General features: G+C 39.8%; 1 protein-coding gene across 3 annotated transcripts in view; it reads right to left on the reverse strand.

Annotated features, from left to right (window-relative positions):
* Nucleotides 1–226: 226 nt before the first annotated feature.
* The window catches only part of UBE3B (ubiquitin protein ligase E3B), an 88,948-nt gene continuing 71,654 nt past the window's right edge, over nucleotides 227–17,520 (reverse strand). For all 3 annotated transcript variants that reach the window (XM_077295840.1, XM_077295859.1, XM_077295850.1), the window contains 16 exons: nucleotides 16,148–16,317; nucleotides 15,819–15,986; nucleotides 15,493–15,664; nucleotides 15,208–15,326; nucleotides 10,687–10,801; nucleotides 10,040–10,139; nucleotides 9,411–9,530; nucleotides 8,682–8,858; nucleotides 8,494–8,604; nucleotides 8,284–8,421; nucleotides 6,893–6,958; nucleotides 5,499–5,557; nucleotides 4,386–4,568; nucleotides 4,117–4,228; nucleotides 3,778–3,870; nucleotides 227–3,551 (listed from right to left, as the gene is read on the reverse strand). In XM_077295840.1, coding sequence (XP_077151955.1) covers nucleotides 3,360–3,551; nucleotides 3,778–3,870; nucleotides 4,117–4,228; nucleotides 4,386–4,568; nucleotides 5,499–5,557; nucleotides 6,893–6,958; nucleotides 8,284–8,421; nucleotides 8,494–8,604; nucleotides 8,682–8,858; nucleotides 9,411–9,530; nucleotides 10,040–10,139; nucleotides 10,687–10,801; nucleotides 15,208–15,326; nucleotides 15,493–15,664; nucleotides 15,819–15,986; nucleotides 16,148–16,317 — 2,095 coding nt within the window. In that variant the 3' untranslated portion in view covers nucleotides 227–3,359. The remainder of the gene's footprint in view (nucleotides 3,552–3,777; nucleotides 3,871–4,116; nucleotides 4,229–4,385; nucleotides 4,569–5,498; nucleotides 5,558–6,892; nucleotides 6,959–8,283; nucleotides 8,422–8,493; nucleotides 8,605–8,681; nucleotides 8,859–9,410; nucleotides 9,531–10,039; nucleotides 10,140–10,686; nucleotides 10,802–15,207; nucleotides 15,327–15,492; nucleotides 15,665–15,818; nucleotides 15,987–16,147; nucleotides 16,318–17,520) is intronic.

The raw sequence follows: 17,520 nt of genomic DNA on the forward strand, positions 1-17,520 counted from the left end.
CTCCATTTTTAGTGTCACTCGATATGTCACCATTTAGCTGTAAAGCATATAAACACAGATGCTAAGTAAAACAGCAGTTTTGGTTGACCTTATCCATTATTACATCACCATGTTATTTAAGTTTGAGAAAATGAAATTGGAGATGAAAAAGCAATCATGTCATTATGAGACGATGTACGATTTTCATTGGATGGAAAAACACAAACGCAACAGATGACAACACACATTTTTACATGCTCTGACTTTAATGTACAAGCAGCGGATGGAAAATAGGATGTTATTTTCTTAAGAATGTTGATAAAATGGATGACAAATGATTTCTTTCTGGACACAGTAAAACTAAAAAATCCTGCTAAAATAAATTGTTAGATCCACTGCATAGTGATCAGAGCCGTACCATCCGGTCCTGATCTTGTCCTCGAGAACTATCATGAAGGAATACTCTGACTTTATACATATAAACTGAATAATAAATACAATCAATAAAAGAGAAAGGAAAAAAAACAGAAAGTGCAGCATGACTTATTAGAAAAGATACGGATAGTCAATAATTTATTTAGCATCTTTTGAAGCATTTATTTGCAGCAGGAGCTCCCCTTTTACACAGTAAGAGGGTGCCCCAGCATAGATTCCTGGACTTCTTGAGCTCAGTGATCTGAAACATCTTCCTAATGCCAGGGACATTCAAGGATGGAGCAGCAGATTCTCAAGGTGATGAAGGATCGAAGAACATGATGAGAACAAATGTCATTCCTTTACAGTGGCTTAATTTAACAGTAAAATCAAACAAAGTCATACTGAATATATACAATGATGCTATAATAAAACCATAATAAAACTCATTTTGACTATGAGGACTTAGATTTCATGTCACATGAATTTCATGGAAATTGTTTGGAATGTGAATTTTATAACCAGAATTATACTATTATAAATGTTATGAGCCTTTTTCAGATATGAGGACAAGTCTTGTGGCTCCTTTGTCCACAAGTTAATTTCAACCCGATTCATGATCATTCTATGTTCATACAAAGTTAGTTGGGAAACGACTGAGTGAAAACTATCCAAATTTCAAAATTTTACAAAAACTTGGGAGTTTTTGGTCAGTTTCTGCTCCAAAAAGTCAGTGTGCACCCCCCTTAAAAATGTGTTCACACCGAGTTTATTTGTGGAGCTCAAAAACCACAAGTTTTAATTGAAGGGTTGGAGAGTTTCTGCTCTAAAAACTCATCAAAAATCCTGAAATGTGAACACACCTTTAAGACTACGTTCACGATTAGTTTTTTTCTACTTTTTGGTGCAGAAAAGCTCCAACTCTCCAACTAAAACTCTTGTTTTTTGGAGGAATTCTGCTCAAAAAATCTCAGTGTAGACATAATCTAAGCCTCAGTGCACAGGTCTTTTAAACTTGGGAGAACCTGCCAAATTTTTTAAGCAAAACCTGCTTCAGGAAATGCCAGCAGTTTTGGAGGCTTTTTAAAATGCTGCAAAAGACGCCATCTATTTATTTTGGTGGTGTGGGGGGCTCCCCATAGGCATCTTTCATTTAGTTTGTAGTGTCTTCTAAGCGATAAAATTTAGAAGAAAGGTCAGGTCAACCGCTTGGCATTATCTGAAACCTGAAGCGATTACAAAATAATTAGTTTTAAGCGTTTTCTGGGTGCTTTTCCGGGGAATTTCAGAGTGGACCCACCTGAAAAAGACATTATTGTGCACATGCCCTAAGTGTACTTAGGAATGTCTCTATACACATTTCTTCATAGAAACATGTCTACTTACCACCAGGACCACTAGAGGTAGACGGATGCCAACAGTTAGTGGGCGAGTAAAGATCTAATAAATAGATTCTACATAAAAAAAGAGCACATTTCCTCAACATTGGAGTCTAATCTAGTTTTGGACTCTTAAAGAGAATGTATCACCTATAATATTTAAAAAAAACCTCAATGATAATGTTACACAATTTTTTAATCTGTTTTAATTTGATTTGATTTTTTATTCCAATTCCAGAGCATGACCATAAGGAGCTCTGAGAAAAGCTTTACAGCTTAAACATCGACCATAAGATACAATAGGCCTGGAAATATTAATTAAAGGGAACCTGTCACCTGAATTTGGCGGGACCAGTTTTGCTGGCTGCATGCTGGCCGCAATATTGGATTGAAGTTCATTCTCTGTCCTCCGGAGTACACGCCTGCGCAAGGCAATATTGCGGCCAGCATGCAGCCAGCGGGTAAGGAAAGGGTGAATCAAACACCCGAAAACCCCGCCCATATGACCCAAAACTGGTCCTGCTAAATTCAGGTGACAGGTTCCCTTGAACTTGGGATTAGAGTGTTAAAAAGGATATCCTGTGATCCGGTCAGAGGTCAGTCTGCTGGTAGGGAGAGGATGTGAGCTGTGACCATCACCTAATTGGAATGATGGATCCTGTGTCATCTATAAATAGGGGTTTAACTTTTATTGTATTCCTGATGATAGTTATACAATTGCTGAAAGTGATCTCTACAGATCAAGAAATGTCAGCCTATTTTGAAGCTTAGTGGTCAAGTGGCGGGACGGGCAAGATTTTGGATTTATAATAAAAATCGTACCACAGGAAAAAAAATAATCACTAAAAATGTATAACATCAGCACCAACATAAAAAATGTATTCAACAATGTAATTTTTAATGACACATTCCCTTTAAGACACGGAACTGATCGTGCTACTGTTTAAAATACTTGTAGCCTTTGTGAGTGTCCCCCTAAGAGAAGAAAGACTGAAATGTGTTATTTCTGTACAATCTATAAGTATGCACACATTATCATCATATCCTAATATATATATATATATATATATATATATATATATATATATATATATATATATATATATATATATATATATATATATATACTGGCCATTCCAGCGGTGTGGAGGTGGTTCCCCTTAATGTATGGCTTTACAGACCCTACTGTGTAAGCCAGAATGTTTTCTGGTCTATACAAGTAGGAATGAACTGAACTCATTGACAGAAACACCCGCATCCAAAGACCTTATGTTACACAACTCTGCAATCTGATATTCTGACTTCTAAGCATAAATCCATTTCTTAAAACCACCTAGCAAAAATTCCTAGTTTGGTTAAATACACTAGTACCACAAGTCAAAGCTTGTAAAATAAAAAGATCAGTTGTGCTCATTTCAGAAATGGGTCAACATATTCGCAACCTGAGGATTAAATCTAGTGATGGGACTGCACATGTGGAAGTAAATATTTTAGAGCTTCTTATACATAATCCTTCATTTCAGAAGCAAACATGTCATAAATTACTTTGCAACGTGGTACAGATCCGAGGTGTAAAAGAAATAAGTGCTATGACAATTCAAAGCCAGTGTTCATGCTGATAGCGTAGCGGAGCTTCTCCCGCAGAATCACCTTCTTGCTGTAGTTGGGAAGTTTTAGGAGGTTAAAACAAGTAGAGGAGGTGGGAAGGCGCCCACCGGGTTCTCTTTTTCTAATTGTAAAGAAGCCACGTAGAACGCTACCCAACGTGTCCCCAGTATCCTGAAAAGAGGGTCAAAAACATGGTTAGAGAAAAGGGTTTGGGCCAAGTTATGGAAAGTATAACAAGGATGTGTTCACACCCTGTTTGTACACACATACATCACAAAATTCTCCAAACTGTATGCCAATGAAAAACAAGATATTGGATCTTATTCAGCAGTGTCACATTATGTAATGGTGTTACTAAATCCAGGGATAAACGGTTACTTATGAATAACGGTCTCACCTGATCATCAGATACCTCCACACAGCGAATGGAGAATGGCGGCTTTAGGTAGGCAAATCCTAACAGAGGAGGCCGGGAGCACGAAGTAACAAACTGAAAGAGAAAGCAGGAGACATATAACAAGACTTATAGTCTTCCAGACATTATTAGACTGCAAAATCGGGAAACACCTCCTCCTGACGCTGCACAGTAACCTGGCACCCGCTGCTACTGGCATGGGCATAGCTCTGGTGCGCTTTCCAACCACTGGACATACTATTATATTTTATTTCGGTAAGAACTCTACAATTATGTTTTCATCAGAAGAAATGGGTTGAGAATGCCAGGAAAAGGGGATACCTTTAGAAACATGGCTTTTTCATCTGAATTGAAATCATTCGCTAAAATATCCCACAACCAGACAATAACCCGATGACTACCATGGAAGCCTCCATAGTACACCGTGTGTTTCCTGTAAAAGAAATAAAAAAGAATATTTAGTGAGGATTTTAACAAGAACGCTTAATAGTGGTTGCTTCTATGAAAGACATTTAAGTGTAACATTCGGCAAAAGACGAACGTCAAAGAGATGGAAAGTATCTCATGACATCTTCAATTATTTAACTCACTTGAGGTCATCTAAGTCGATCTCGGCATTGTCCCCTGATATAAGACGCTGCAGCTCGGGTGCGGAGAACATACGTATCCACTCAGGCCGGATGATAGAGCGGAAACCGCTGATGAGAGCAGCCGTCTGGTTCTTGATCTGTGTGTGCATGCGGAAGTGAGCCATAAGATGGATGTAACTGATCCTGAAGAGCAGAAAGGGACACAGTCTGTACAAGAACATATGGCAGACAACGCTGGATAAAGCAAATGCAAACTAGCTAATGAAAAAAATCTAAACATCTATAGACAATAATAAAAAAGGCAACAGTAAAATGCTACCACTACTACTACCTCTACTACTCCTACTTAACCGCTAATAACATTTTTATTATTTATCTTTTCTTATTATTTTATTTATTTATTTTTTACTTTTGCATTTCAAGAGGCATAACGTTTTGTTTTTTTCATTAATACAGCTGAATGAGGTTTTTTTCTGTGGGACGAGTTGTATTTTCTAATCGCACTATTTTTAAGGCACAAATGATTTATTAACTCCTTCTTACAGGCCCCTCAAAGTCACTTCAAAAGTGAAAAAAATTGTTTAAAAAATGATGCTAACGAACTTATTGAGAATTCTTGCAGTATGACGGTTTTAAAGAGTACACTGTACATTGACAGAAATACGCTAAGCAATGGTGGGGGCGGGGTTGCACAGAGCAGGAGGACTACATGGCACTAGACAACTAGTCCTCTAGTGAATCGTCTGCTGGAATCAGGGTCTCAGTCTCCACATCATGCTGCACTCAAACAGCAAACACCTGCTGACAGATTCACTTGAAGGGCATAAAAACTGAAAGTTTGAAAATTGTGAATATTTGTCAAATTATAGATCATATCAACTTTACCATTAACATAAAGTACAATGTGAAAAAACAAACTGAGACATGTGGAAACCTTTGGCCTGGTCAGGAAGGTGAAAACTGGCTTTGGTGTTTAGGCGTAAACAGTATTTTGTATTTCAGTCATGACATAAAATTTGTAATTAGATTCCAGAAAAAAATGCCTCTAAGGGGCATTAAGGGTTATGTGACGTGAGAGTGGCTAAAGATGTGGCAAGATGTGCATACACTTACTTGTTTTCATTAGCTACAGAAATGGATTTCCCTCCAGGGACCAGCTCATGGCAGACCAGCTAAAAATATATACATTGATCAGTGATCAGAAGTGGTTCTTATAATTGAATAGTAAATGTGCATCATGGTTCACACATCCGTAGAAATTACACATAGAGGAAAGTGGTGCCACAACATATTATGGAGGAGTTCTCCACTAGAAGCAAAGCAGCTTCCAATAAAACTAGCCACAATTCGTTTTCAGTCAGATTACATGTGAATCTTTAAAATTACAGATACATTTTGTACCAATTTTGTACACTTTGTACCTATGGGTGTCATAGTGACAAGAAACTTGTACAGAGAAGTAATTTGCCTGCTTGCAGCGGTCCTTACTTATAGAGGTGCATGTTGATAAATAAATGCATTTTATAGACTATTAAAGCTATGGCAACAGATTTCACAATGCAAACTGTAAGCATAGATGATCTCTTACATATAATAATGGTGTACTAACTTTGGGAATGTCAGGCTGTAGAATCCTTTTTGAAAGTTATTCTGCCTGATGTTATGAGCGCAGTTAGGACAGAAAACTTAAAAACCCCAAGGGAGGTAGGTACACCAGCTTCATAGGGTCTGTAGTTTGTATTGTGGAATTTGCTGACATATCTACTTTAATGCAGTATTTAAGAAAGCAGTAAACCTGAACCTTTAACCTCCATTAAAAATTTGGGGGACAGTGAATCCAGCACTGATTAGGTGCAGGGCTTGTATGGCGTAACAACCTCACTACAGCCCCAAGAACGCAAGTGCCGACACCTCTGAAACGCCGCCGTATAGGCATTTTTATTTTAATGAGGCAAACACGAGGAATGTGAAGGGGTTGTCCTAGTAGTGGACATCCCCTTTCAGTTATCTATATAGTGCTCAGAGCTCTGTTTCTCTGATGCAGAGCTCCAAATCCCTGTACAGACATAAATGTGAAAGATAACACTTGAATGGTGGTTCAGTTCCTGTCCAGATCACGATGCATGCCAGTTGGCACAAGGTAACATGCACAATACAGGATATGGGCATTGGACAACTGACTCGGCAACTGCCCCCCCCAGGATGCAGCAGTCTCTCTTCATACCGATGAGGACATGAGTAGTGCTGTACTTCCAGCCCCAACTAGAGGGAACGTACTGCGTAAGGTGTTATTATTGAGTTCAACGTATAGTCAGTATGTGGGTAGCTCACCATAGTGGAGGATGCACTATTATTTAAAGCCTTCCTCATAAATTTAGATTAGGGAAGAAATTTTTGGTACAGCAGTACTACACAACACCCCTAAAAACTGTAAAATCACTCCAAGTATGGTGCTAAGCTAAATTATGGTAATCAATTTGGCAAAACAAACAGCAAAAATCAGCTACCTGACCCATAACGTCTTCATCATAAGAAAGAGTGAGGCCTAGATCACTAATATCGCCATCATATCGCTGTAAAATGTAAGACAATAGTGTTACTCGACAGACAAACACACATCTAGTTTTTCAGTGTAAGCAGCTATGCAAAGAGCTACATCATGACAAAAATGGATGACATTTGTAGGACTAATATTTTAGTTCCTACCTGCTGCAACTAATATTATCTTCTTTTTTTTTCATTCCCACCTTTAAAGAGCCATAATCTATTTGTCTGTCAACATAGCCAGATAGCAGCTTGTCTTTTCATTTGGGAATATAATGGGGGGTTTCTTTTTTTACAGTTTTCACTAGTAAAAATGTCCAGGTACAGTAACTTTATTATGCTGGTCAGTACAATTAGAGCAGTAGCAATAGCTAATGCCCCGTTTACACTGTACTATGTAATAAGTATAATAGTATAATGTTGATGACCAACCTATTTGTATTTCTAACACATTTTTAAGTGCCTGTGTTCAATAAAAGTGAAGTTTTATTTACATGGTGACATAGCATAAAAAGTACTAGTCCAACGTAGTTTAATAAGTTACGCTTTAGCTGTCTTTGGGCAAATTGTACAGATATTTGAGACTGTAGATCAGTCTGAGAGGCTTTCATCAGTAGTTACCAATTTCAAAGCTGTTGATTATTCTCCTTTCCAGATGAAATATTAGATGCATTTACAAAAGTAGATATTACTACTAGTGCTCAGTTTTAGAGCCAGTTGGTTATAGTTGTAAAATGTCTGTGGCCTCATTGTTCGACATAACTGTAGTTGCAAGAAAGCAGCCATGGAACCACTTCCTGAGTCCTGAGTACTAGACATTGGGGGGAATTATACTTTTTTGGGCACTGATGTACAACATTTACTCAGTTTGGGCAATTAAATAGAATTTGCTACAAATTTCTTCAAAAACACTGAATTCTGGGGATTCTGGCAGAATATTTGGTATTCAATTAGAACGAACCCAACAATATAGTGGTCAACCGCCTACTATTTTACGGTCTTCGGCTGCCTTCCCTGCAGCTATCTGATCCTCTGTGATGCACCTTGCATATGTGACCGCATGAGGCCAATAACGGAACTTGGCGTCGGAATAAGCGAAGACCAGCGCTGAGGATAGTGAAGTGGCAGAAGCAAAAGGACAGGTGATCGCATAGGAGAGATAAGTATAAGGTATTCTACTATTTTGTAATGACCTCTCGCCCCACTCTAAAATTGTATTTTGGGAGATTTGCTGATAAGATAATGTTTATGAGCAACTGGAAGAGATGCTATCAGGCCTTTTACAACATGGTTCTACAGCAAAAAGTGCATTTGTATTACAGCATTATTGTGTCCCTAAAATCATTGCTCTCACCTTAATGGATGTGAGATTCTTATAGAACTCCGGATCCAAAGAAGGAAGCTCATCTACGGAGCTATAGAAGATGCTGTGATGGTGCCCTAATAATTGGCTAAGAAAAAATGAAGCAAAAGGAACATCCACCACAATACCCTAAAAGAGAAACGTGTTATTACATTTCTTACTGTGATTTTATGTATGTAGAAATTCAGGGCCATGCCTTACCTCATATACTGCCTTTCCAAGCATCTTCCCTACAAACTCAAACAACTGGAGGTAGTTCTCATGGATGTAAGATGTAGGAGATGGATATAACCGATCACAAGTGCTCGTAGTCTGCAGAAATCAAGAATAGCAGGTTACACAGGAGTACTTAGGTAAGGAAAACTGTCAGGTTAAGGTCCTCCAAGTACCTTGAAGAGATTTAGTGCCGGGTCAAATACTTTCTTTATGATTTCCTCTAAGAATTCCTTAAAAACCCCATCCTGATCTATTCCAGCCTCATCTACTCCTAAGTCATTGACAAATTTGACTCTAATGACTCCTTTCATAGCATTCTGGGAGAGCTGCCGGAGCTGGTCATATCCGTCCTGTGAAGCAAACCCAATAAAGAAAACATTTTATCTGTATTCAGATCAGAACATATTGAGGAATTTATTATTGCACATCACAACATTTCACGTCAGCTTTAATTGGCAATGTTCAATATGAGCAGGTACATCGATTTCTAACATGTAAGGTTAGGTTCACACCAACGTTTGGAGTACCACGGTTCTGTTCTATCATAGGAACACAATAACGGAACTCCTGCGGGACACAGATCTAATCCATGATGGACACAAATGGAGCCACTCAGACCCCATTTCACTATTATGGGATCTATTTGGTTTCAATTAGAGTGACGGTCATTTTAATGAAATTGCAAATATGGCACATCACAGACCTCGTGGAAAGAGTTCGAAAAACGTATCACCCGGGCACAACCTCAACAACTCAAAAAGTGATATCCCTAAGCTATAAACAATTTAAGAATTTAGTACAATTTACATTAAGTGTAAAGAGAGCACAAGACTTATATTCTCTTAATTAACTCCTTATTACTAAAACTGACCATTTAGAAAAGTTCTTCCCATGTACAGTACCTCAAGCATTCGTGATCGTCGTATAGTGATGTGTGTTACATGAGGTGACGCGGTGTTTGTCTCCACCAAACCCAGCTTCTCCTTTTCCTTGGTAACTATATTTCGGAACAAAAGAACTCTCTGCAGAACAGAGAAGTGAGGTTACAATTAAAAACAAATGCAAAATCTTACTATTTTCTGACAGCGTGACTGACTGTGAAAAGGTGAATAGCTTGTGAACAGTCTTTTTGTTACGTATTAGAAACAGTATATTCGAAGTGCACATGCTAATTTCCATGGCTATGTATATCTGTTATGTGGAACTGAAATATTGGAGGTGGGTGAAGGGTTAAAGGGTTTGTCCGGTCAGAAGATATTTATGACCTATCTCTAGTGGCTGTTCTGTAGTACTCCGCAGCGACAGCTACACATTGGATGGAGCACCACTTTGTAGCTCAGCTCTGGAAGTTTACATCCAGCCGCAGTCAGAGTACATAACAGCTAGTCAGTGGAGGTGATGGGTGTTTGACCCCTACCAACCAGACCGTGATGACCTATCTTGTGGGTAGGTCAGCAATGTCCTCTGACAAGGCAACATTTTTAATGTAACAGATGTGCCATATTTAATTTAGTCTAAGAAATGACCATACATTTTTGTGCGGGATGACATGAGGGATGTACTGAAGTAAGAGCTGAGCTCTTTTTCTCTCTTTGTCCAGTTCTTGGAAAAGCACAGCCGGTTTAAGATCTCTGTGTGGAAAGTGAGAATCATTTTAGTTGTCTTGAAGCCAAATCATAGTGAATACAATGATCAATCTGATACTAGAGCGTAAAATTACATTGTTAAAAATGCAGTGCCACAATTACAGCCTTAAAGGGGTCTTCCATGCTACAGATATTTCACCGTGTATTGGCCGTCCCCTGGTACTGCAGCTCAGCTCCTATTGAAGTGAATGGGAGCTGAGTTGCAATACCTAGGAATGACCACTACACAGTGTATGGAGCAGTGCTGACTAAAAATCAGATGCTGTCAGGCAAAGTTTCCTTAAAACACCATTACAAAGGATTTTCCAGCTGAAGTGAAACCTGCTGTTATTTGAGAAGTGGATACTATTATACCCAATACAGGTAATGCTATGTAAACCCAGGCTCAGTAAACTACCAGAAAAATCTGTGTGTGTGTGTGTCTAAATTATTTATTTCATATAAGATTGTCTAGACTGGATAAAATTGCATACAGTCATTATGATTTATCTACACAAAGCCTGAAACCTCTTTTTAAGATATAGTTACTCACTTCCGCAGCCAGTGTTCCTCAGGGGCAAATCTCCTCCGGCAATCTCTCTCATAAAGAACCATAAGCCAGCCATGCACGGAATGGAAAAGTTCCAAGGTTTCCCCTTTAGCATTCTCTGCAAAGAACATAAATATTCACATTTTAAGAATGACAATCACTTAACGCAATGTGTACTGCAGCTGTCACCAAAAAGACAGCATGTGACAACCTCTTATTAGTGGGTCCAGGGTGGTGAAAAAAAATTGAGACTGCCCTCTTAGATTATCACCACTCCGTCCTTCTCAGTGATGCGTCCCCCGTCAGTCTGATGGGACCAACCACCAGTGGGGATCTCACAAGCAACTGAACTGAATGAAAATCACTTAAAGGGTGATTCCCATCCTCATAGATGGCTATTTTTGGATAGCGCTTGCAAAAAAAAAAAAAAAAAAAAAAAAAGTTTTTCAATTAGTGCTTATTAAAACTTGCAGTCATTCTTGAGATGGTGACATTTTTCTTTAGAGCTTGTTGCCTAGGAGACCGACCCCTGCTGCTGGAAGCTTGTAAGCACTAAACTGTAGCTGGCCAGGGATTAAGAGGCAACAGCACACTTCAAACAACTTGGCAAGCACAATAGAAAAGTGCTTGCCAGTATTGTGCATGTTGTGCTGTCTAGAAGCGGTGTTCGATCTCCAAGCTGTAAAGAAAACTATTAATGTCTTAGGAACATCTGAAGATTTTAAAATGCAGAAAATTGCTAAATTGCTTGTATTTACAAGGACCATCCAGAAATACCCATTTAAGAAGAATGAAATAATCCTTCAACAGCAAATCTGCCAGTCTAATATGCTGCTCTATGTAAGGGCAGGAAATCAGTTACAGGTTCTAGTGGCCAAAATCTGTAAAGATTTCTAGTGGCCACACGGTATATCATTTGCTTTATTAATCTGACAGATCCACTTTCAGTGAATAGTGCAAACACACAGCCCATGAACAAGACTGGCCCCTATGTCTGACAATCACTTCTAATCAGGAAATTTGCCACATGCAGAAAAAACAGACATACAGTACAGACCAAAAGTTTGGACACACCTTCTCATTTAAAGATTTTTCTGTATTTTCATGACTATGAAAATTGTACATTCACACTGAAGGCATCAAAACTATGAATTAACACATGTGGAATTATATACTTAACAAAAAAGTGTGAAACAATTGAAAATATGTCTTATATTCTAGGTTCTTCAAAGTAGCCACCTTTTGCTTTGATGACTGCTTTGCACACTCTTGGCATTCTCTTGATGAGCTTCAAGAGGTAGTCACCGGGAATGGTCTTCCAACAATCTTGAAGGAGTTTCCAGAGATGCTTAGCACTTGTTGGCCCTTTTGCCTTCACTCTGCGGTCCAGCTCACCCCAAACCATCTCGATTGGGTTCAGGTCTGGTGACTGTGGAGGCAAGGTCATGTGGCGTACCACCCCATCACTCTCCTTTTTGGTCAAATAGCCCTTACACAGCCTGGAGGTGTGTTTGGGGTCATTGTCCTGTTGAAAAATAAATGATGGTCCAACTAAACGCAAAACGAATGGAATAGCATGCCGCTGCAAGATGCTGTGGTAGCCATGCTGGTTCAGTATGCCTTCAATTTTGAATAAATCCCCAATAGTGTCACCAGCAAATCACCCCCACACCATCACACCTCCTCCTCCATGCTTCACGGTGGGAACCAGGCATGTAGAGTCCATCCGCTCACCTTTTCTGCGTCGCACAAAGACACGGTGGTTGGAACCAAAGATTTTAAATTTGGACTCAACAGACCAAAGCACAGATTTCCACTGGTTTAATGTCCATTCCTTCTTTTTGTTAGCCCAAACAAGTCTCTTCTGCTTGTTGCCTGTGCTTAGCAGTGGTTTCCTAGCAGCTATTTTACCATGAAGGCCTGCTGCACAAAGTCTCCTCTTAACAGTTGTTGTAGAGATGTGTCTGCTGCTAGAACTCTGTGTGACATTGACCTGGTCTCCAATCTGAGCTGCTGTTAACCTGTGATTTCTGAGGCTGGTGACTCGGATAAACTTATCCTCAGAAGCAGAGGTGACTCTTGGTATTCCTTTCCTGGGGCGGTCCTCATGTGAGCCAGTTTCTTTGTAGCATTTGATGGTTTTTGCAACTGCACTTGGGGACACTTTCAAAGTTTTTCCAATTTTTCTGACTGACTTACCTTCATTTCTTAAAGTAATGATGGCCACTCGTTTTTTCTTTACTTAGCTGCTTTTTTCTTTCCATAACACAAATTGTAACAGTCTATTCAGTAGGACTATCAGCTGTGTATCCACCAGACTTCTGCACAACACAACTGATGGTCCCAACCCCATTTATAAGGCAAGAAATCCTACTTATTAAACCTGACAGGGCACACCTGTGAATTGAAAACCATTCCCGGTGACTACCTCTTGAAGCTCATCAAGAGAATGCCAAGAGTGTGCAAAGCAGTCATCAAAGCAAAAGGTGGCTACTTTGAAGAACCTAGAATATAAGACATAACAAAAAAGTGTGAAACAACTGAAATTAAGTATATAATTCCACATGTGTTAATTCATAGTTTTGATGCCTTCAGTGTGAATGTACAATTTTCATAGTCATGAAAATACAGAAAAATCTTGAAATGAGAAGGTGTGTCCAAACTTTTGGGACTGTACTGTATGTTCAAAAAATCTTAAGGTGCAGGATTTAAAGTGACATAGAAATAAACAACGTTTTAACCCAGACCTGGGTCTTGTTCCAGTCATTCTGGAGGGAGGAGATGAACATATCGTTAGTGACAACGAAAAAACAAAATAATATATACAAGGAATATATATATATATATATATATATATATATATATATACACACACACACAAGACGTGGTCGAGAGTGTGGGGCAGCAGTATATAATGATAAGCATTTGACACATAGTAGTTAAGCCAGGTTCACATTGCGTTAACAGCAGCCCATTCAACACATACGTTAACGGGCTGCTGTTAACGCAAGTGTCGCTAAGTCGTCGCGCTAGCGCAGATAGAGCTAGCAGATGCTCTATCTGTGCTAGCAGTGACGGACCCGGAAACGCTGAAGCCCGCGTCCCAGGGACCGTCACTCAATGACGGCACATCACTAGCGCACGCCCATTGTGGGTGTGCGCTAGCAATGCGTCCGACATAGGACTTAATGGCGGCGTTAACGGACTGCGTTACACCGCGTTATGCCGCGGTGTAACGTAGTCCGTCTATTGGACGCCTCTAACGCAGTGAGAACCCATACTATTACACGGATGAGGGTAATATGGACGTTGAATAAAGAATGGTACCTGGGTGTACAGAGTGTGTAGAACCTTGTCCTTTGTACACATGGGAGAAGAGAAGCCTACCGGGGTTTGGTGGGGACAAATGTATCCTTTGAAGGAAGAGAAATGGTAAGGTAACGAGGTGAGTCAGAGTGGGCTCATACCATGTTAAGGAACCATATACCTTTGTCTGCCGTGGTGCTGAGGGGCTGCTACTCTGGTAGTTTTAAATATAGTGGCAAGAGGTGTGGTGCGCAAAGACATGTCCAAAACAGGAGCACCGTGTGTTGCAATGGTACCACGGCAGACATGACAGAGATGTAGGAGCGCATTTCAAACCACCTAACAAAAGCATATGGTTCCTTAACATGCTATGGGTTCACTTTGACTCCACTCTTGCCCTAACCATTTCTCTTCCTGAGGATACATTTGTTTCCACCAAACCGCAGTAGGGGGTCTCTTCTCCACAGTTTCACAAAGGAGGAGTTTCTTAAGGGACACACTCTTTATAGCCAGGTACCATTCTTTATTCTACATCCATATTAGCCTCATCCTCACGGTAGGGCTCACCCAGATAATCACCTCAGATGTGACTCTTACCTGTTCTGGTCTTATAGTTATGTAACTACAACTAATGTGACAAGTGCGTATTATTGTATACTGCTACCCCCATATCCTCTGCCATGTTTATCCACCTTAGGTCTTTTGTACACAAGTGTATGTTGCTTGTTTATATTCCTTGTATAGATTTTGTTTTTTTGTTGTCACTAACTATATATTCATGTACTCCCTCCAGAGTGACTGCATGAATAAGACCCAGGATTGGGTTGAAACATTGCTTATTTCTATGTCACTCTAAATCCTGCACCTTAAGATTTTCTGAACATATGTCTATTTTCTTATATGTGATTTTGAAATAAAACAAATTGCATCTGAAATAAGAAATAATAATACATTTCAGTGATTTGATGACCAGGAGCTAAGAGCCTGCACCTCGCACCCTCTACTGAGTGCACGCTAGTTCTCCTCACCTGACAACCTCTTCTTACAGGGTAGTATAACAATTGTAATTCACAAGATGGATTCGTTTTTATTTTGCAGAGGAAACACTGTAATGGCTAGCACAGCCCAGCATTCAGAACATGAAATTGCTCATTAGGGGAAGCACTAAAAATAAACATAATTGTAGTCATTAAACTGAATATGCCCCTGCTGCCTTACCCAGAAGACCATCCCAGACCATCTTGAACACAAAGCAGTTGAGAAATGCAGATATAGTCACAAGTTCTTCCAGTTTGAAGGATATTTGCTCCTCGTACACCTCAATATCATCCAGTATCCTGACAAGGAGACACACCAAAGATATGTGACATTAAACTAGAAATACAGTATTTAATAACACATATGATCCTCCACAATGTTTTTCTTGTGGGGGGTGTAAATCAGTACAACTATAGCCAAAGTATTGTGATTATCCATCAATAAACTGAAAAGTTAGATACTCACGTAATTAAGTGTCTGGAGCAATCACAGAAAAGGACAAGCATGGCCAAGAGCCTGCGGGACTCCTCGGTGTCATTGCTCAAGCACTCAAGGAAAAGTTTTAACCCTCCTTGAGGTCCAAGTTCACAGATGAAAGCCCACAGCTTGGGTAGAAGATCATCCAAGTAAGTTAAGCCTAGAGAAAGAACAAAATGTACAAGTGATTGGCTGCCGATACATGATGTCAGTAAGTCTGTCGGCGCCTCACCAGGAATCAATATAGTCAAATATATTGGCAGATTCTGTCCAAAGAAAACCAGTATGCACGAAGTGGCAAGCATGGCACGTACCAGTAAGAATCTGGAGACGGATCTGCGTGAGAGTAGTGAGTGCAGTCTGGTACAACACACAGATATTGCAGACTTTTTGCACTTCTTGAGAGTCCACTCTTTTACCTCCAATTGGTTTCAATATGTGACGAACTGAGGCAGATTTCTGGAATGCCCTTTTAAACAGGTCTGGAAAGATACACACAGAGAAGCAATTTGAAATTCAATCTAAAAATTTTTTATCTGAAAAGTCTGTAACTAAATGTAACCCAGGAAAAGAAGAATACGATCCAGCTATAAAAACCAAAACCGACATTCACAATATGCCTGCTCTGCTTAGAACAACTCACTTTTCATGGGAAGATTGTTCTGTGGAGAGGAGCTCGGGGTGGTCACAGCGGACACATCTTGATTTTCTGCTAATTTCTTGCTGAGAACTTCCCGGAACAAGATGCGGATCATATGAACACCCCACAAATGCTGAAGCTGCTTGGTAAGTAATGGCATTGATTCATTGAGACTGGGAAGTAATTAAGGAGAAAATGGCAAATTTAGAGAGAAAGACAACAGCGAAGAGAGAGGGATTTTGGAGAATATGGGGAGAGATAAAGACATTCTAAGTAGAAGAAAGTTATATAAAAGGGTTGAACACATGTATGACAAGTCAATGTGACTCGAAGTGATTTCAATGTCATGAATGCATGGTGTTTTAGTTCATGGAAAGGGACTTCAGGTTTAAAATGTAACAAAAAAGTATTTAAGGCTAAGCGCACACGTTGCAGAATTGCCGCGGAAATTTCCGCGGCAATTCCGCAACTCCTGCCGTCGGTATAACGCATGCGAAATTGGCATGCGTATTCCCGCTAAACACTAGCGTTTTACAAGCGTAATTAGCTTGCAGAATGCTAGCGTTTTCCAATCGATCTGTAGCATCGCTTGGAAAACTGATTGACAGGTTGGTCACACTTGTCAAACATCGTGTTTGACAAGTGTGACCAACTTTTTACTATTGATGCTGCCTATGCAGCATCAATAGTAAAAAGATATAATGTTAAAAATAATTTAAAAAATCATGATATTCTCACCTTCTGGCGTCCCCCGGAGGCTTCCAGCTCCTTGCGATGCTCCCGTTCCCAGTAATGCCTTTCGGCAATGACTCCAGATGACGCAGCAGTCTCGCCACAGGTCACTGCCGCAAGGCATTATTGGGAACGGGAGCATCGGAAGGTGAGAATATTAAGATTTTTTATTTTAATTCTTTTTTTTTTCAACAATTATATGGTTCCCAGGGCCTGGAGAAGAGTCTCCTCTCCTCCACCCTGGGTACCAACTGCACATGATCCGCTTACTTCCCGCTTGGTGGGCATAGCCCCATGTGGAAAGTAAGCAGATCAATGCATTCCTATGTGTGCGGAATCCCCGCGATTCCGCACAAAGAATGAACATGCTGCGTTTTTTTCCGGAATGCGATTCCGCCACGGAAAAAACGCAACATGTGCACAAAAATTGGGGATTGCATTCTAATAATAGGAGGCTTAATGTATGTGGGGTTTTTTTGTGGTTTTATAGTGTTTTTATAGCAAAAAAACGTGAAAAATCCTGAACCTGTGCACACAGCCTAAAATTGCTGACAAAGAATAACCCCGTCCATATGTCCTATTAAAACATATATAGGGTGGTTTCTAAGAGCAATCTAATAGCAAGACTGTAGAGAGCAGCTGCC

This window comes from Ranitomeya variabilis, chromosome 1 (assembly GCF_051348905.1).
Source record: "Ranitomeya variabilis isolate aRanVar5 chromosome 1, aRanVar5.hap1, whole genome shotgun sequence".
NCBI lineage: Eukaryota > Metazoa > Chordata > Amphibia > Anura > Dendrobatidae > Ranitomeya > Ranitomeya variabilis.